The sequence below is a fragment of the Orbicella franksi genome, chromosome 8 (genome assembly GCF_964199315.1).
Source record: "Orbicella franksi chromosome 8, jaOrbFran1.1, whole genome shotgun sequence".
In the NCBI taxonomy this organism is placed as follows: Eukaryota; Metazoa; Cnidaria; class Anthozoa; order Scleractinia; family Merulinidae; genus Orbicella; species Orbicella franksi.
In genome coordinates, this window is record NC_138152.1 from 26,816,017 (window position 1) to 26,836,564 (window position 20,548).

The 20,548-nt window shown below is 39.8% G+C and overlaps 3 protein-coding genes and 2 pseudogenes across 4 annotated transcripts in view; 2 read left to right on the forward strand and 3 right to left on the reverse strand.

The window, feature by feature from the left end:
* LOC145496289 (sodium- and chloride-dependent GABA transporter 1-like) overlaps positions 1 to 6,957 on the forward strand; it is a 33,422-nt pseudogene extending 26,465 nt beyond the window's left edge. Inside the window, exon 15 of the transcript XR_014050536.1 lies at positions 6,893 to 6,957. The product of XR_014050536.1 is annotated as a sodium- and chloride-dependent GABA transporter 1-like (transcript). The remainder of the gene's footprint in view (positions 1 to 6,892) is intronic.
* LOC145495744 (BTB and MATH domain-containing protein 36-like) lies at positions 3,023 to 3,826 on the reverse strand. Its single transcript, XM_081475338.1, has one exon. It carries the CDS (start codon positions 3,677 to 3,679, stop codon positions 3,023 to 3,025), a length of 657 nt encoding a protein of 218 aa, XP_081331464.1. The 5' UTR covers positions 3,680 to 3,826.
* A 2,056-nt stretch (positions 6,958 to 9,013) lies between the features above and the next one.
* On the reverse strand, positions 9,014 to 10,374 carry LOC145495066 (BTB and MATH domain-containing protein 36-like; annotated as a pseudogene).
* A 728-nt stretch (positions 10,375 to 11,102) lies between these two features.
* Positions 11,103 to 11,625, forward strand: LOC145495745 (uncharacterized). The gene is made up of 2 exons (XM_081475339.1): positions 11,103 to 11,388; positions 11,464 to 11,625. Exons 1-2 carry the CDS (start codon positions 11,227 to 11,229, stop codon positions 11,623 to 11,625), a joined length of 324 nt encoding a protein of 107 aa, XP_081331465.1. The 5' UTR covers positions 11,103 to 11,226.
* Positions 11,626 to 14,800: 3,175 nt separating this feature from the next.
* Positions 14,801 to 20,010, reverse strand: LOC145496286 (BTB and MATH domain-containing protein 36-like). Its single transcript, XM_081475986.1, has one exon. It carries the CDS (start codon positions 19,501 to 19,503, stop codon positions 18,865 to 18,867), a length of 639 nt encoding a protein of 212 aa, XP_081332112.1. The 5' UTR covers positions 19,504 to 20,010; the 3' UTR covers positions 14,801 to 18,864.
* Positions 20,011 to 20,548: the final 538 nt, after the last annotated feature.

The following is a 20,548-nucleotide window of genomic DNA, read 5'->3' on the forward strand; positions in this document are numbered from 1 at the left end:
CAGTCTGCAGTCCGCGGTCCGCATGTCAGCAGTCCGCAGTCCGCAGTCCGCAGTCCGCAGTCCGCAGTCCGCAGTCCGCAGTCCGCAGTCCACAGTCCACAGTCCACAGTCCACAGTCCGCAGTCCACAGTCCACAGTCCACAGTCCACAGTCCACAGTCCACAGTCCACAGTCCACAGTCCGCAGTCCGCAGTCCACACTCTGTGTTTTACACTGACCGGAAAGTCACGCAAGCCGTATAGGTATCCCACATCAGTTCACGCTTCCGCTTTTCATAATGTAATGTTTATTTTAAAAGTAAACTCATTGCAAGCAATTTAGTCCAGCCACATTTCTACAGGACGTAGAATGACATGTAGAAAAGCTACAAGACATGACGTCATACTGCGTCGCTGTGGTAACAACGATGCCAATTAAACACAAAAACAAGATAGATAGATAGATAAGATAGATAGATAGATAGATAGATAGGATAGATAGATAGATAGGATAGATAGATAGGATGGATGGATAGTTAGATAGATAGATAGATAGATTGATTGATTGATTGATTGATTGATTGATTGATTGATTGATAGATTGATTGATAGATAGATTGATAGATTGATTTTATTAGCAAACTCATTGCAGCCGCCGGAGCGGCTGAATTACGAATTACTTTACAATGAAAAAATTATATTATAAAGGGAAAAATCTTACAAACTATTTATAATTAAAACTACGGCTCATAATAAAAGTGTTCCTAAACCTATGTGTCTTACAAATCGGTAGCTCAAAGTATCCCCGGGTTCGTGTGCAGTAAGTGGACTCGTTACGTGGTGGCAGCAGATCATATAGCTTATGGCATGGGCCTCCCATAATTTGAGCAAATAAAATTTCGCTCAGTGCCTGTCTTCTCTCATACAGTGAACAGATGCCTGCAGCTACTACAGCCTCAGCATGAGATAGGTCAGGATATATTATCCGCAGTGCGAACTTTTAGAGTCTTTCTATGTTATTAGATAGGTACTGCGGCAACGCATGATGGAAAACTGAGCACGCATACTCTAGGACAGGACGGATGCATGTTGTATAGAACAGTAACATATCCTTCGGGTTGACCTTCGCGCGTTTTAGCTGCTTTAGGAAATACAGGCGTGTTGCGGTCTTTTTGCAAATATAATTAACATGTACATTCCACTTGAGGTCGTCTGAAACTAAAACTCCTAATAGCTTTGCGGACGAGACAACTTCGATTTGCTTATCATTAATAGTGATAGGGTCTACAGTACTAGGTAAACTAGAAAAGGATATTCTCAGCTCCTTACACTTAGACTCGTTTAGCTGAAAACCATCAGCTTCAGACTGTCGAACAAGTTCATCAACCCATGATTGCATGCAACTGGTTTCGTTCTAGGATACTGACTCGGCGAGAGTGGTATCATCAACATATTTACAGAGAGTTGTATCAGCTACAGAGAGATGGTTTATCATGATAAGAAATAACCATGGGCCCAGTTTGGTCCCCTGTGGGACCCCCGCAGGAACAGCCTCCCATTCCGAGACACAATCGCAGCTGAGCTTCACCCTTTGCTTACGATCCATAAGAAAGTCTATAATCCAACACATAAGCGGTCTTGGGATGTCATACGAGGAAAGCTTTCGCGCCAGAACATGATGGTCGATCAGATCGAATGCTTTGCGAAAGTCAAAGAGCATAACTCTCATAGTCGATCCATTTCCATCCGTTGATTTCGCCCAGGAATGTATCATACTTATTAACGCATGCGTGGTGCTGGATTTTGGGTATTGTTCCAAACTGTTGTGGATCGATCTTTTGGAGGACAGCAGGCTTGACGTAAGATTCAGCGACGTACTCCTCCGCTATCTTTGACAGAATTGTTGTCAGGGAGATGGGTCAAAGATGTTTATTTATGTCCTGCACAGGTTTTTGCTTGGGCACCGGCAAAACATCTGCCTCTTTCCACGATGGAGGGAGGCGACCTTCACGATATGATGAGTTAAGAATGTCTGCAATAGGCCCTGCCAAAACGTCTGCATTTTCTTTCAACACCCACCCTGGGATTCCGTCAGGACCTTGCGCTTTAGTTCTGTTTAGTTTTATCAATTTCTTAAAACTGATTCCTTTGATACAACAAAGGCTGGTTTCTGGCTTGCGCTATTAGCAGGATCTATGACGTAGTCAGCCGGGATAGGTGTGAAACTACGCATGGGCGAGAGAAAGGCCTTGTTGATGTTGGCAAGATTGACGTTATCCGTAGGCCCATATAAATGTTGTAGAGATGTAGTGATATAGGATCTTTCCGTAAAAGCCGGAGAACTGTCGCTAAGTTTCTTAACTTCTGTCCACCAGGCAGACGGCTCAACCTTCGCTTGGAAGTATTTAGCCCGACACGCGTTCCTCTCACGATTCACACGATTCCTAAATTCACGAAAATGCTGGTTGTCCCCACGGGAAAGGGCGCGTAGACGCGCTTGAATCAGTTCTTTGAGAGTGGAGGTAATCCAAGGAGGCTCGGTAGAGTGCACCCTCCGGGATTGAATGGGGAGGATGCAATCAAGACCTGTCGTCATAATCTCTTCTAGGAGCGAGACTTTTTTCACGCACGTCTCCAAGGCGCTAGTCATGGCGCACACATCCACCGCCTCTAAATAAGAGCTCATTGCTTGGCGTTTACTAGGGCGCAAATCCCTCGCTTTGATATTGAACATAGCTTGCTTCATATGAGCTCTTTCCTTCGGCTAAAGTTCAATTGTAGCGTGGTCCGATAGGCCGAAAGGGGGGCGGTCCATGGGAGCCTGGTAGTATTCTGAGATATTGGTGAGGATTAAATCAAGTGTTCTTCTACCGCGAGTTGGGAAGGTGGACCATTTGCTTTAGTTGGAAATTGTTCCGGAGGGGTGTAATGTCCAATCTGTTAAAATCCCCAAGAACCAGAATACCGCAATTAGCAAAGCGTAATTCAATAATTGATAGACACTTGTAAGCCCGATAGAGCTTAGATAAGGAAGTACCACTCGTTCAATTCCGGCATGGTAAATGGAAAAAAATGTCGAAAAATCCGAGGATGACAGCAGAAGTTGAAACAAACACAAGAAATTGAGGATTGCCTTTTTTTTCAATTTCAAATTCATGCATGCATGCTCGTATTGAAAATGCCTTTTCGCGTGATGCCTTCTTGCGTGATGCCTTTTCGTATGATGCCATTAGGCGTGATGTCTTGTTGACAATTGTTCTAAGCAGTCTTTCTATCTTGTACGTCTGTACAAACGTCAGATCAGTAAGGAAGGTATTTCCCGACTTAGAAGATACCAACTTGACCAAAACATCTTCGCACCTCTTGAAAATCTCTTCCATCTGATACTCATCAGCGAGCTTGACTAGGAAGTAGCAATTTTGATTCGTTACGGTGTTCCACGCTTCCCCGGATGTATTAAAATAGATAATCAATAGAAGCTCCTTGATCTCACTTGCCTTTTTGCCTGGAAGAGGAATTTCACACGACTTCTTTTCTTTAAATTCTGATGTAAACATTTTCTCAAAGACAGGCGACCACATTGCAAGGGTATAACGATGGACATGAAACTTCTGATCTTCGACGACCAGAACAACATCGCTACACTTCCATGGCTCTGAAAAATCTGGTGGAGCAGCTGAATTCTGACTTGAGGTAGCCATTGTACAGTAGTTGTAAACTAGAGCGAATCGAATCGCAATCCTGTGGAATCGAGTTTTCGTGGCACTAAGTGAGCAGAAAATGGCGAGTCATAAATAGCTTTTGCCTGTTTCACGTGGTCAGTCGCGCGTCATTGAACATTAAAATGATTCAAAGAAACACCTTCATGCTTGAGAGATAGAAAGTAGTGGCCTCTGTTTTCCTGTTTTTATGATCATTTTTCAGTAGAATAATTGCCACCATGCATAACTTTCACTTGCCATTTGCTGAGCCAAAATAGCAATGCATTTAGACATTGCATTCAAACAGCATTGTATCGATTGTCAAAAAAATTGTGGCGTCATCAAGACACATTTTCTTCATGCATGTTTCAAAATAATTTCCGGTGTCTGCGTAACCCTGCCTCGGGTGTTCAACAGGAATGGCTACTAACACAGCAGTATCTACTAGCCCACCTGATGGCACCGCCCTAACCAATGTTAATGCCTTAGCTGTAACTTCAGTTCAACGTAACTAAGGAAATCTCTGGCGTATTGAGCGCGCGTTAGATATGTGATGGTAGATATCCCACGAAGCGCGTAGCGCCGAGTTGGCTATAGCCATTTCATATCCAACAAGTGCTAGTAGAATAATTGTTTTATTGAAAACGCCCCCCAAATTTAGAGAACTAAACTAAAATAAAAATAAAAACTCCCCAAAAAATCACGCATACACTTAACTTATTTGTAGAGTATGGTATAGTTCACGTTACTGAAACTGTGTGTAACTTGATCATGTTCACATATTGATCATATAGTGGGAAGCAATCGAAAAGTTTCAAAACCAGGTAGAGAGAAATGAAATAGTAAAGGCAACATATGGAGTTGTCGATTGCTTCCCCGTGAAGATAACAACAGCCAGAAAGGCACTTTGCTCTATACTATCAAAATTTTGCTATCTTGGAAATCGAAACTCTGCGAGAAAAGAAGAATTAATTAATATGTGAAATAATCGCAGCCCTTACCTTCAATGCCGGCCATCTTGGGGTGTTAGCACATGCGCAGTTTTTCCAAATGACATTTATGGCGGGAAAATACCATTCCCTTCATGCACCGTGGCCAATTGGCAGGAAAATCGGCATTTTGTACCTTTGTCCGTGTTTTAAAGTCAGTCCGAAGTCGGTAGGCCGCATTTAGTCCGCAGTCTGCATTTTATCTGAGTCCGTGTCATATACCCAGTTCGTAGTCCGCAGTCCGCAGTCCGTAGTCCGCAGTCCGTAGTCCGTAGTCCGTAGACCGCAGTCCGCAGTCCGTAGTCCGTAATCCGTAGTCCGTAGTTCACGGTTTGCAGTCCGCAGTCTATATTTTATACTGACTGTAAAGTCACTCAAGCCGTATAGGTATCCCACATTACTTTGTGCTTCCGCTTTTCATAGAATGTAACTGTATAATAATGTTTATTTTAAAAGTAAAATTCATTGCAATCAATGTAGCCGAACCACGTTTCCACAGGACGTAGAATAGTCATATAAAATAGCTACAACACATGACGTCATACTGCGTTGCTGCGGTAGCGTCGATGCCAATTAAACCCAAAAGCAAGCGCGACATATAGCTTAGATAAAGAAGTACTATTCTTTCATTTCTGCGGGGATAGTGACTGGAAAAATCTCGAAAAATCCGAGGATGCCAGCAGATGTTGAAACAAACACAGGAAATTGAAGATTGGCTATTATTATTTTTTTTGTTTGTTTGTTTGTTTGTTTGTTTGTGTTTTTTTTTTTTTTAATTTCATATTCATAGATGTATGCTCGTATTGACTTCACGCTAGTCAGATTTAAAATACACACGGGTAAGGGCTAAGAGTTAATCTTACGATGCAATTGAGCTGTAAAATTGTAAACGGATAATTATATATTTACCACCTCTTATGCCTGATGAGGATAAAAACTTTGCTGGCTCTTTAATTTTGGATTTTAGAGAATTACGACGTCACATGAAAACGATCTATTGCCAGGATCACGCGAGGAACGGAAGTGAATTTCGAAGAAAAGCCCCGGAAGTTAAAAACGTACTTTTCTTGGAAAAAGCGAATTAGCTTCTAGGAAAAGCTTTCTGGGGTACTATTGTTGGTAATCAGTTGGAAAATTACTCCACTGAATACTTTTAAAACATTATTTTAGTAGAAATTACACTGAGATTTATCGAGCCTACGTCAGTCATTTATTGTCGGTACCAATCAATCTAGCTGGATCAATAAACTGTGCTATTTTTTAGTAAGAGGTCAACAAAACTGGTTCACTACTAAAAGAACTGCCATTCATTTAAAACTACATCGCGTCTTAAGGCATTATAACATCCATTAAATTATATCATAATTTAAAGTGCAGCCAGTAAAAATAATAATTCTTGATTTCAACCACCCAAGATATAACTATTACCTAATATATACTGACAATATTTCAATCTCTCATTTTCTGCAGAATGTGATATTACAAAAAAATGTATATATTTTTCAAGCTAAGCTACAATTGTCCCAAGAACCTTGCGAAATGTCGACAAAGCTGCTTGCGAAATTAAGACAGGAGACACAAGTACCTCCCTAACAGGACCAAACAATTTTCCTTAATATGTTAGATACCGCAATTGCATTCATGGTGCTAAACAGCAGTTGACACCATCGAATAAGTACTGTAACACGGGTTTATAGAGCAATGTTATCGTCGTATACGATGCCAAAAGTTCTTGTCTATGGCAAAGTGTCTAGTATTCTTTTCAATTCCGTTAGATGAATCGAAACCTCACTTAACCCAGGGCAGAAAGACTTCGAGCTCGAGGGGCATTTGTGCTCAGAATTGTCTTCATTTAAGGCATGCAAATATTGATCGGTGGTTGGTCTAGGTGCCAAACGGTCATACATATGCATCGATTGAATACATGAGACTTTTCCTTTCCTAATAGCATGATTATATAGACATATGCTCAAATCATGCAACTTCTGTGAACAATTAGATTTAACTTCCCTGCACTGTTTCTCAAGTCGTTCGATAATTCCTTCAGTAATCTGTGTATAATTATCTGGGTCAATCTCTCCGTGCTTGGTATGCTGCTTTAATTCTTTCAAACGCAAACGACGAGCTTCATACACACATGATTCTATCACTGTCTGTAGCTCGTAGTTTTGCCCAACGATCAGCACGGCTAATACATCTTTTTCTTTCCTTGTTTTCACCGCAGAAACCAGGAAATCTTCGCACTTTCTAGTAAGGGAGGCTATCTGATATTCGCGAGCAAGATCCAGCAGGAAATAACAGTTATTCCTTGATATGACTTTCTCCTCCAATGATGGGTACATTATTTGAAGCAGCTCTTTAATTTCACTCGCTTTCTTCCCTGGAAGGGGAATTTCATCCGAGTTCTTCTCCTTAAAGTCAGACGTAAACATCCGCTCAAACACTGGCGACCAGATGGCAAGCGTGCTTCGATGAACATGAAATTTTTGTTCTTCAACCAAAAGTACCACATCGCTTAGCTTCCACGGCTCTGTGAAGTCGGGTGGACCAGGTGAAGCAGTTCCTGGTTTATCCATTGCACAGCAGCTCAACAGAGGTGGTAGAGTTTCAATTGCGTTGCTAGAACTCAAGATATCCCTTGTTTACGTCACGCCATATAATGTAACTGTTAAAGACATAGACATATTTTGAAAGTTGAGGTCATTACTTATAATTATTCAAATTGAAAACATTTATTCAGCCAATCCAGGTTTATACTGGAAGAAAGAGTGACGGTAGTTACAACATATGAACGCTGTGTTGCCGTGGCAACTCCGATGCCAATGAAAAATCGTTCAATCGATCCGAGATGATGTGGAAAAATCTCGAAACAAAAGAAAAAAACCACGAGGGTGCCACCACTGAAGTTGAAACAGACATAGGAAATTGAAGATTTCAAATTTCATGCATTAAGACTTATGTTCTCTGCCAGTGTTGACGGTTTGGCTTGTATTGACTCTTACGCATCAGACTTACGCGCGGGTAAGGGCTAAAAGTTAATCTTACGATGCAGCGTATCAAAAAAACAATTTTTCCATTTCTTTTTCACGTACTCTGATTCCGCTGCGAACACTAAAGCGGAAAAATTCAGAAAATTGCAAAATATGGGATAACCGAGAAAACTCGCATTTTCCGGGGAGGAAATGAGATCGGAGAAAATTACCGGAAGTAAAAACACGAGTTTCTAGGAAAGCTAATTGACGCTATTCCTAGCTTCCAGGAAAAGCTTCGAGGAGTTCATGATTGAATGTGAGAACAACATAACTACGAGCAGACTATAAACTAGTAACTCTAGATCTCTCGGTGATGACTTCTATTTAGTTAGTTATTGTGTGTATCCTCGGATCTGCCAGATACTGGTTTTAACGGCAGCAAACGGAGAGTATTCTCATTTCCTCAAATCAAACGGATCAGATCTTGTACTGCATGCACTGTTAAAAGTATGAGTAAAATGAGTTTCAAGAGTACCTACCCTTTTCAAACTGCTTATGCACGCTTCATCGTCAGTGTCACCTCAAATAGTTATAAGTCTTACAAGTCTGCGGCATGCCTTAGCTGAAACCCTTTAGTACCTATAACAGAACTGCTAAGCTGCTAAAATCCTTCCCAATACTTTCTACAATTCCCCCTCCACTCAGATTCTAGCTGTTCATAAATCTGTTGCTCAGCATTATGAATTTTGTGATATATCTTATGACTTTCGAGATCTCTAACCCGCAGCTTACCAGCTTTGTTGATTATTTAACGATTGTGCAAAGACGTTTGTCAAACTTGTAGGTCTGTGTAAATGAAACGTTGAGCGTAACGTTGGAAGTTTCAATCGGCTAGCTCCAAGTTTCCTCAAGTCTTTCTGTAATTCCCTCAACAATCTCTTTGATACTCATCAACGAGTTTAACAGGAAGAAGCAATTTTCCTTCCTTAGGGCTTTTCACGCTTTCGCAGATTTAACTTGTTGGATAATTAATCAGTAGAAGCTGTCTGATCTCAGTTGCCTTTTGCCCGGAAGAGGAATTTCAACCAAGTTCTTTTCTTTAAAACTCTGATGTAAACATCATCTAAAACACTGGCGATAACATCAAAACGGAGTCAATCGATGGACATGAAACTTCTGAACTTCTACCACAAGAACGACATCGCTAAACTCCCACGGCTCTGAGAAATCTGGTGGACCAACTGAACTTTTACTAGAGCAGGCCTATCGTACAGCAATTATTTTTAGTAAAACAGCTCGAACTCTGTGACCAGAGAATACCATGGTAACTTTGTTACTATGTTGACGCCGATGCGATGTTTATGACGGTTAATTTGTTGGTGTTGGCTGGTTGATCAATCATTAGTGAAACCGGCGGACTGATATGTGCAAAACGAATATTTAAGTAAACGGTCGTACATGTAGATAAATATCTTAATCTTGTATTGTACAAGTCAACTATTAATTTTTAAAAGTATTCTAAGGAGCTGTGGTCGCCTGTGTTCACCCAAAACCTACACTTTATATACCGTACGGATTACTAATGATATATTGGAGCAGGAAAAATACCAGGCCTAGTAAGGGTTGGTGGCCATCTAATACGGCTGTGAATTCTGCTTCTCCTCGTGCTTTTTTATCATTCCGTCAACAATCTGTTTATAAATGTCTGGCTCTAAATAACAATACATATGATGGCTTTTGAAATCATCCAGCCGTAGCTCATGAAAAGCTTTGTTGACTATGGTTTGAATGAGCTTCTGTAGTTTGTGAGTCTGTGCAAATCTCACCTCATCAAGGAAGGTATTTCCGGACGTACTTGTTACCTTTTCGATCAAAAAATCTTCTCATCTCTGGTTAATGGAGTCCATCTGATACTCGTCGGCGAGTTCGAACAGGAAATAGTAATTTTCTTTCGTCACAGATTTCCATCCTTTGTCTGATACAGTTGAATAAACAATCAGTAGAAGCTCCTTGATCGCACTTGCCTTTTGCCTGGAAGATGAATTGGATACAAATTCTTTTCTTTAAACGTAAACATCTTCTTGAACACATGCGACCACATGGCAAGAACAAAGCGATGGACGTGAAACATCTGACCTTCTACATTAAGAGCGACATCACTGTACATCCACGGCTTTGAGAAATCTGGTGGGGTAGCTGAAGTGGACATGTTACTTGAGGTAGCCATTGCAAATATTTGTGAAAATCACGGCGAATCTTGTGTAATTGAATTGCTTCGTGGCACTCCTTGATCGAGACTGAAGAGAAAATAGCAACTCATGGAATGCCATCCTCACGTGACTTGATGATACGGCCGTGAGCCAATCAGGCATTCAGTAGATAGGAAACAGGCGGGAGAAACTGCAACTCGATCCTAGACTCTCTCTTCTTTTCCTCCCTTGTCCTAAGAAACAAGGGAGGAAAAGAACAGGGAGCCTGGGGTCGAGACTGGTGAAGCTGTCCCAGAGTATCATGTATGTTAACCCGAGAGGAATTAGTCGGGCCTCTTATTTTATTGAAAGACCCTATTGAATATTCTCGAAAAAGAGATTTAATTAGAATGCAAGAAACCATTTCACTTTTACATTATGTAGTGTTTACTAAGAGTATATTTTAATAGTAAGAGTCACTACAATCAAATTTTATACATTTGTACAGCCGAATCACGTTTCTACAGGACATTGCAAGACATGGAGCTACAACACGTGACGTCAACAGTGCGTTGCTGTGGTAACGCCGATGTCAATCAAAAGAAACCTTTTCTGAAATTTGATATCTATTGGTAAAGTAGCTAGCCCAACAGCGGTTGGATAGAATGGGATAGAGAGCTATTGGTCATGAAAATTCCCTCTGAAAGTTTATACACCTGAAAATTTCCATGTAAGTTTACATGTAAATATTCTTTCCATTTTCTGATAACATCACACATTATATAAAAATAACTAAATCAGTTTGTTCTTGAAAAGCACCCCACGTGACCGTTTCAACCAATGTCTCTCTCCTTAATGATACGGATAGGCAAAGGAGAGAGAGCCTGAGATCGAGCTTGGTACAGTATGATGCTTATTATCAAATTTTCGCTTTGTCTTACTTTGTCGTAGACTGCTGACCCTGTAGCTTTATGTTTAGTTTTCACCTCCTTTGTTTCTTCTGGCACAACATGATTCAAATGTAGCTAGCTCTTTACCGTGCAAGACTGTTGTCTGTTTTGCGTGTTGTATGTATCTATGCCACTGCTATGATGTGTCGTGCTGTTCCAGATTACACAAGGGATGGGGTTAAAAGTTAAGTTGTTTATCATTTAAACAGAGAAATCGGTTCGTTAACGGTTTGTACAATATTAGTGGGTCTCAGAGGGATAAACCGGTAGCCGTAAAACGGGCCAAAAATGTAGCCGGTGAGCGTAAAAATTGGAACATTTTAAAGGACCACACGCAACCAGTGTGCTTTGCGCGCCTTTGTGATTGTTATTATCCGGGAATTCGCGGACATTTCTCACATGTCGACTTGTCATACACACGTGCGTGAAGTGAGAGAAATCTAGAAGATGGACGAAAGCGAAGGAACTTCCGTTAATGTGACTAATGATAGCGAGGATAGTAACATTGGTGAAGGATTGATAAACTGTGACGGGTCTCCAGTAGGTCGTATTGCGGTTTCGCATCGAAGCACCGAGCTACCGGGAACTTCTCGAGAAGGTTCACGAGTGGTGAGTTCCATCGATTTTGGCAATATTTCTAAATGGGTATGTAACACTCATAATTTTTCTAATGATTTTGAACAGACTTGCCAGTGCAAAAACACTTGTAGCAGGAAAAGTGGGAAATTCCGTGGATGTGTTTGTCGTGATGCTGGTTTGAGGTGCGCGGCGACATGTGTATGTGGCAGTTCTGCAAAGCCGTGCAGAAACAATAAAGAATCTGTGCCTGCTGCGAATTCAGTGTAAAATGGGGTTGACTAGCCTACACGACTTCTACGGTTCGTGACATTTGTACATTTGCCGCTCTCTGTTCGGTCACTCGACCTTTCTTGTCGCTTCACTCGTGTTCATGAAGGGCATTTCATGTTGTGTAACAAGGAGGAATTTTAAGTGAATTTGAGCCGTTAGATCATGCTATTTGCAAATTTTTTTTAGGTCATAGGTCTGCATGTTATCTGCGTGTCGACTCGTTGAGTTTGACACCTCTGTAATTTGCCATGTGTTTTTGCATTTTTTAGGCTCATTTCTATTGCAAGATATGCTTTTATGAGTCTCCATGAATTTGCTTTTGAGGGACGAAATATGAAATTTACCGTGACATGTTGCTTACTTGCATTCTATATTGTGACGCCGGGCCCGGCTGTGATTAGAACTGTTTGCAAGCACAGTAGGTAGATCCTTATCACGGATATCATATTTGTTCTCGTACGATTTCCTTCGGAGACGCCGTAGCTTTACTTTGAGAAAGCTATACGTTTGTCTAGTGACATTCTTATGTTTCTTGCAGCTATCTGCTCGAGCTTATGTTTCTCTTGCTCGATGTATAGGCTTATTCCTCCTTTGGTTGTTCTGGCACCACATGATTCAAATGTAGCTGTTTACGCGCAAGTCCTGTTGACTGTTTTGCGTGTTTTATATGCCATTGTTCGGCTTAGTTCAGGCAAGACCATGGTTTCGATCCTCCATGTGGATCTCATCAGTTGCCGGTATTTCTAAAATACTCTGTACATCTGAAGTTGCTAGCGCAACTCGTACCTCTGTGAGAATGCAAGACATTCTGCGGCTTGGCACAAACTTCTCGTGGTGTGTACCCTTGTGACGGATAGAACATGTCTGGTTTCTATTGGCTATGACAGCTAGCCAATGGCGTAATGTACTTTTCGATCCTTACTTTTTTGAAGCTTGACCTCGTTATTGTGTGTTTCTTTGACGGCATTTTTTCTAGATTTCTAGGCACTCGATGGTTGATCTGCAATTTGGAGCTATTTTGATTTAACGCACATGTTCTTTTGCAAACCCCCTCTTTAAAATAGGGTTGATGCTATACATTGAGTGCGTATTTTTTGCTTTAAGCTCCTTGACGTTAGTTGAGTGCTGCTATGTCTTGCACGATGTAGAACGGGGCACGTCCATAATAATCATATCAGTGTAAAATGGGGTTGACTAGCCTACACGACTTCTACGGTTCGTGACATTTGTACATTTGCCGCTCTCTGTGTAAAATGGGGTTGACTAGCCTACACGACTTCTACGGTTCGTGACATTTGTACATTTGCCGCTCTCTGTTCGGTCACTCGACCTTTCTTGTCGCTTCACTCGTGTTCATGAAGGGCACTTCATGTTGTGTAACAAGGAGGAATTTTAAGTGAATTTGAGCCGTTAGATCATGCTATGGCAAATTTTTTTTAGGTCATAGGTCTGCATGTTATCTGCGTGTCGACTCGTTGAGTTTGACACCTCTGTAATTTGCCATGTGTTTTTGCATTTTTTAGGCTCATTTCTATTGCAAGATATGCTTTTATGAGTCTCCATGAATTTGCTTTTGAGGGACGAAATATGAAATTTACCGTGACATGTTGCTTACTTGCATTCTATATTACACAACTAATATTCTATATATTACACAACATGAAATGCCCTTCATGAACACGAGTGAAGCGACAAGAAAGGTCGAGTGACCGAACAGAGAGCGGCAAATGTACAAATGTCACGAACCGTAGAAGTCGTGTAGGCTAGTCAACCCCATTTTACACTGATATGATTATTATGGACGTGCCCCGTTCTACATCGTGCAAGACATAGCAGCACTCAACTAACGTCAAGGAGCTTAAAGCAAAAAATACGCACTCAATGTATAGCATCAACCCTATTTTAAAGAGGGGGTTTGCAAAAGAACATGTGCGTTAAATCAAAATAGCTCCAAATTGCAGATCAACCATCGAGTGCCTAGAAATCTAGAAAAAATGCCGTCAAAGAAACACACAATAACGAGGTCAAGCTTCAAAAAAGTAAGGATCGAAAAGTACATTACGCCATTGGCTAGCTGTCATAGCCAATAGAAACCAGACATGTTCTATCCGTCACAAGGGTACACACCACGAGAAGTTTGTGCCAAGCCGCAGAATGTCTTGCATTCTCACAGAGGTACGAGTTGCGCTAGCAACTTCAGATGTACAGAGTATTTTAGAAATACCGGCAACTGATGAGATCCACATGGAGGATCGAAACCATGGTCTTGCCTGAACTAAGCCGAACAATGGCATATAAAACACGCAAAACAGTCAACAGGACTTGCGCGTAAACAGCTACATTTGAATCATGTGGTGCCAGAACAACCAAAGGAGGAATAAGCCTATACATCGAGCAAGAGAAACATAAGCTCGAGCAGATAGCTGCAAGAAACATAAGAATGTCACTAGACAAACGTATAGCTTTCTCAAAGTAAAGCTACGGCGTCTCCGAAGGAAATCGTACGAGAACAAATATGATATCCGTGATAAGGATCTACCTACTGTGCTTGCAAACAGTTCTAATCACAGCCGGGTCCGGCGTCACAATATAGAATGCAAGTAAGCAACATGTCACGGTAAATTTCATATTTCGTCCCTCAAAAGCAAATTCATGGAGACTCATAAAAGCATATCTTGCAATAGAAATGAGCCTAAAAAATGCAAAAACACATGGCAAATTACAGAGGTGTCAAACTCAACGAGTCGACACGCAGATAACATGCAGACCTATGACCTAAAAAAAATTTGCCATAGCATGATCTAACGGCTCAAATTCACTTAAAATTCCTCCTTGTTACACAACATGAAATGCCCTTCATGAACACGAGTGAAGCGACAAGAAAGGTCGAGTGACCGAACAGAGAGCGGCAAATGTACAAATGTCACGAACCGTAGAAGTCGTGTAGGCTAGTCAACCCCATTTTACACAACTACCAAATATACGCAGAATACAAACTATAAATTCTAAAAGAACATCAAGGAGGCATCTACAGCAGCCTGTCTCTGCGGATTGCAATGATACAGTCCGATGATCGAACACAATCGGGAAATACGTCTTATCTGTATTACAGAAAATGGCGCCGGTACAGTGCTCGCCCGCAATGCATTTTGGTTGAGTGTGGTCCTTTAAGCGTTAGCCGTACAAAAAATGCTAACCATAAAATGCAAATGATGCAAGGGACAGCAAACGAAAATGCTAGCTGCTGGTATACGTAGGATCTGTAAAAAAAAATAGAAATATAACAATGAAGAAAGGCTGATTACTACGTAGACAATAACATGATAGACTCCAAACTGAAAGCCAAGAATCGCAACCCTGGACGTTAAGTTTCGACCCGGGTTAGGTCACGGCAGCACGGTGTAGCAGCAGAAAGCAGAGCAATCGGCTTGTGGACCAATTTTCTGCTAATAAATGCACATGGTAATCATGATTATAACTTCTGATGAAACTTAAATCCAAATTAAATTTATGCTGATTGGCCAATGTCACATGCAAAACGCGTGACCGTGAACAACAGGCAAACTCCAGAATATCATGTCGCTGTGGACAGACACAAGTTCATTGTCCCGCAGAAAATACCGATATTGAAAATACTGGCCATATATTTTCTACGAGACAGTTTTTGTCTGTCTGCAATCTCTTTATCGCGACAGTGACACGATATTCTGAAGTTTCAATAATGTTCACGATCACGCGTCTAATCCTTGTATTCGAAAGGGTTACAGAACAAGATAAGCAGTAATTACACGCCTCATTTCAGATTTATAATGTTCAATCCAGTATTCCACCAAGAGTCACGTCATGATAATACGACTAGATAAATTATTGGGCATTCGGGCCGTACACTCAAATGAACCAGTCCGCTCAGCAAAATCACGTGATGGCAAGACAAAGACACTCAGGTGTCGGTTTTACTGGCTGTTACAATTCTGATAATTCTCAATTTACGATCTCGTCGAAAAGCTCTCGTCATGAATATTGAATGGGTGATGTTGAATGTTTTTGGTGAAATAGGCCCTTTGCAGCTAGCCATCACGTGACCTATTTTTCATAAAATTATGGGTTCTAACTTAACGAATGTCAGACATGGAAAAAGGATGCTGAAAATATCAAAATGGCCAAGTTTGAGGCCCCCATCAATGAGATTTTATGACGGTCTGAATTTTTGAAAGAATAAGATTTGTATGCAAAAAATTGTTGGAGAGCAAGACCTTGCTCTCCAGCAACTTTTTCCATACAAATCCTCTAAATTTTCCGAAAATTCAAACTGTCGTATAAACTTGCTAAAGTTGGCCATTTTGGCATTTTCGATGCGTTCTTTCCTTTTCTGGCATTCTTTAAGTTATAGTCCAAAATATAACAATTTTCTAGGAAAGATTTAGTCACGTGACCCCAGTCGCAAAGGGCCTATTAATGAAGATGTTAGCTTTAATCCTCAATGGAACACAAAATACAAACACTGCAAAGGTTTGAGTGTAAACAATAAAAGATACTTAATATGTGCTAAAGTTTAAATCTGAGATACTTGATTTTCTTGAACTAAAAGCGACATTGGCAAACTTGTTTTTTAGAAGTGAAAACTGAGCTGATTTTTTCTAAATAGATCCATCAGTTCTATGCCTTTGGTAAGAGCTCAGTGAGGTCGAAGCCGGGACGATTTTGTTCATGGCTTAGATACTTGTTTCAATGGAGCGTTCGCAGCGTTTATGACGAACAAGACGTCCTGCAAAGAGAACCGTAAATGCATTCATTACACGATTAGTTTTACTACTCGAGTGTTTTTTTGTAAACTTCCTTCCGCGAGAACTAGCGAAGCATGTGACATTCGTTTCTTTTCCACTATCTATCCTAATGGAACTCACTCTTTTGCGTGTAAATCCAATGTTTTGAAGACCGTTGCAATAACCGCGTACGACGATCAAACTTGCTTTACGTACGTTGGATCAATGCGGAAGTGAAAGAAGCCAAACCACGTTTTGCGTAGTGTAAGGTGATGTATCAACCTTTAGTTGGACAGAATTATTTTCGCATTCGATAGCTTGCTTATTAAGATGAGACAGTGTAAGGACTCTGTAAGGTAACCAGGAAGGTATTAAACCAGCTCGAGGTAAGGTAGAGTCCGCCATCTAATCGGATTTCAGGTGTCGATCGTTTTCACTGTCACGCAATAAAAACATAGATGGAAAACCACTCAGAAAATGATGTCAAGAAATTGTGATGTTATAGGAAATAAAAAAAGAAGACATTTCTCCAAGTTTTAGGTCTGTGCGTTTTTCCAAACTTAAGATATTCGTCGAAACTTTTCACAGAAATTCACAGAGCCCAGTATGAAAACGCCACGTTGGTGTACATGCGTGGTACACCAACATGGCGGCCCGAAAACAGTGTAAACCGGGCTTACTTTGGCTATCTAGGTGACTGGTTATCTGTAGGAAACAAGCAAGAATTTACGTAAGAAATTGTCCTAACTTCTAAAAAGGCTAAAACTCATGATACATGTTTATATTTTTCCACAAACTCTGTGTCACGCACCCCCATAACTCTGAAATTCAAACTGCGCTAGTATCCGAACGAAGCACACTATTGAGCTGTAAAATTCTGAACAGATATATAATTACCACCTCTTATGCCTGATGAGGATGAAAACTTTGGTGGCTTATTAGTTTTGGATTTTAGAAAATGATGACGTCACGTTAAAATGATCTACGCGAGGAACGGAAGTGATTTCGAAAAAAGGAACCGGAAGTTAAAACATACTTTTCTAGGAAAAGGCGAATTAGCTTTTAGGTAAAGCTTTTCTAGGAAAAGCTTTCTGGGGTACTGTTGTTGGTAATCAGTTGGAAAATTACTTCCCTGAATACTTTTAAAGCCTTACTTTAGTAGAAATTACTGTGAGATTAACCTAGCCTACGTCAGTCATCATTTATTGTTGGTACCAATCAGTCTAGCTGGATCAAGAAACTGTGCTATTTGTTAGTAAGAGATCAACAAAACTGGTTCACCACTAAAAGAACTGACAGTGATTTAAAACTACATCGTCTCTGAAGGCATTATAATATCCATTAAATTATGTAATAATTTAGAGTGCAGCCAGTAAAATTCATAATACTTGTTTTCAACCATACAAAATAAAACTGTTACCTAATATATACTGACAATATTTCAATCACTCATTTTCTGCAGAATGTAACATTAGAAAAAAATATATGTCAAGCTAGGCTAGAATTGTCACAAGAACCTTGCGAAAGAATATTAAGTAGCAATGAAAATCTTGTACTACACAAAAACAACAAGAGCAACAACAACAACAACAAAATAAATACTGCAGCTAATAATAGAAGTTGTTCAAAACAGACAAAACTTATTTTTGATGCTATTAATTACAAAATTTTAGCTCAAATTTGTGCAAAACATCCAATTGTCCCTGAAGCTCCCAGACTTTTTCATAACTATGTTAAATTTTATATTGTTTTAATTTGCATCTTATGTTAGTGTGCGATAACTGTAAACTAGCTGATTAGCTGTCGCAGCCCCTTTCGGCGTTCTGCGTCAACTACCCTACACAGCGAAGCGTATTACACAACAAATTTTCATTGTCATTTGTCATTGAGTCCATCAGTTACAACCTAACACTTTCAAACACATGGCATTTTGATAGTCACTGAAATTTTGATAACATTATAATATTTTGATATTTAAAGCAGTACAGAATATCAAAATATCATTGCCTTTCACCACTATCAAAATATCACAATATTTTCAGTTATTGTCAAAAATCATTTTATGAATATATGAGAAAAATGTTATGTGAAAAGGAATACGAATAATTGATTTTTTTTATATTCTGCAATACCGCACTTCATTCAGCTGGCACTAAGTTTGAAATTGCGGAATATCAAAATATTATAAAATAATTTATTTGATATTATGACATTACCATGATATTTTAACATCATGTATCATGATATATCACAGTGATATTCTGATATCGTTTTGATATTGGAATATTTTGATACGGAATCTTCATATTTTGAAATCATTCCGGCACTAAAGGTTTGGGATTTCAGAATCTCGAAGTATTGTAAAATATTTCATATTTTGACGTTACCATGATATTTTAACATCATGCACTATGATATGTCACGATGATATTCTGATATTATCTTGACATTGGGATATTTTGATACGGTATCTTCATATTTTGAAATCATTTCCGGTACCGAAAATCGGTGCACCTTGAAATCTGTGCTCTGAAACTCTAAATCTCCCTTCAAGCCTTCTTATCATTCCCTCAACAATCTGTTTGTAAATGTCTCGCTCCATTTTATCATACAACTCATGACTTTTAAAATCATCTAGCTGGAGTTCAGTAGCTTTGGTGATTATGGTTTTGACCAGCTTCTCTAGTTTGTGGGTCTGTGCAAGTGGCAAATGAGCCAGGAACTTATTTCCGCTCGTATTATATACCTCTTTGACTAAGAAGTCTTCGCACATCTGCTTAATGGCGTCCATTTGATACTCATCAGCGAGCTCGACAAGGAAGTAGCAATTTTCATTCGTTACAGATTTCCATCCCGTGTGCGATACAGTTGGATAAATAATCAGTAGAAGCTCTTTGATATCACTTGCCTTTTTACCTGGAAGAGGAATTTCATTCATATTCCTTTCTTTAAACTCTGATGTAAACATCGTCTCAAACACAGGCGACCACATCGAAAGAGTCGATCGATGGACATGAAACTTCTGGTCTTCTACAACAAGAACGACATCGCTAAACTTCCATGGCTTGGAGAAATCTGGTGGACCAAATGAACTGTTATTTGATGCAGCCATTGCACAGCAATTATCTCACAGAGCGAATCACTCCGGAATCGTTGTTCAAGGAAAAATGGCGACACAAAGATTGCCTTTCGAATAAGACTTATTGCCATGACAATGGTCATTAAATTAAGTCAGGCAAACACATTCACGCTTGAGAGGCGGAGGAATGGGTAGCTTGTGTTATTATCATTATAATTTTGAGGGCTTTTATCAGAATAATGCACGCCATAATTTTCCTGCCCGTTTCTGACTTCGAAAAAACCTTGCCGCCATGAGCGACCATCTCAAATAAAGTACAAAGAGGTACAACACGTCCACGGCTGCGAGAAATGCGACAGATCCCCCAACCCTAAATAAACTTTCTTAAGGAATCGTTGAAAAGTGATTTTCCCGATGGAGACTGAGGGTTGGTGGTTATAGATAATTCACTGGCACAGTAAAAAACATCAGGCTTAACTTACAAACCTATATTGTAATATATTAAAGCTTGGTGACTCTTTTGCCTGTTTTATCAATTAAATCGTCCCTAAAGGCATTACAATACCATTTATGTCTCCATTTATATGTAAATACAACATTACAGACACACCACGTTATTTAATTAGATTTTATTAGCTCAAACCGTTAAGTAAAACTCGAGTTGTGTACTTCATTCTACAAGTGCTCACTAGCATATACAGAAGTAAACGGTTAAGGTATAAAAACGTGATCTGCAACAGCATGAATTTAAGCGTATTATGTAATCCAACGTAGTTAAGTTGCATATAGTGAAATCACCAGGGGGAAAATATTTAGTAAATAGATAAAAAGAGAAATTGTTAAAAAAAAAAACCTGACAAAAATCAATTTTACATATACTCAAATGATTCTTAAAAAGTGCATGTTTTATCCGCCTTAGTGCTGTTTATGTCATTCCCAAACTTGATGAGCTAATACAGTTATTAACAAATGCCTTCCACTTATCTCAAGAAATAGGGAAACAAAAAAAAGCAAAATCTGTGCTCAAAGTTTCCCTGAACATCTGATCGTCGTCCTAAAATGGAATCTTGTTCCAAGA

What these genes read in the sequence shown, in the direction of transcription:
- LOC145495744 (XM_081475338.1), bottom strand. Translation starts at nt 3,679, where the DNA reads ATGGCTACCTCAAGTCAGAATTCAGCTGCTCCACCAGATTTTTCAGAG.
- LOC145495745 (XM_081475339.1), top strand. Translation starts at nt 11,227, where the DNA reads ATGGACGAAAGCGAAGGAACTTCCGTTAATGTGACTAATGATAGCGAG. An exon ending in CTCGAGAAGGTTCACGAGTG is followed by an intron (nt 11,389 to 11,463) that starts GTGAGTTCCATC and finishes GATTTTGAACAG; the next exon opens with ACTTGCCAGTGCAAAAACAC.
- LOC145496286 (XM_081475986.1), bottom strand. Translation starts at nt 19,503, where the DNA reads ATGGCTGCATCAAATAACAGTTCATTTGGTCCACCAGATTTCTCCAAG.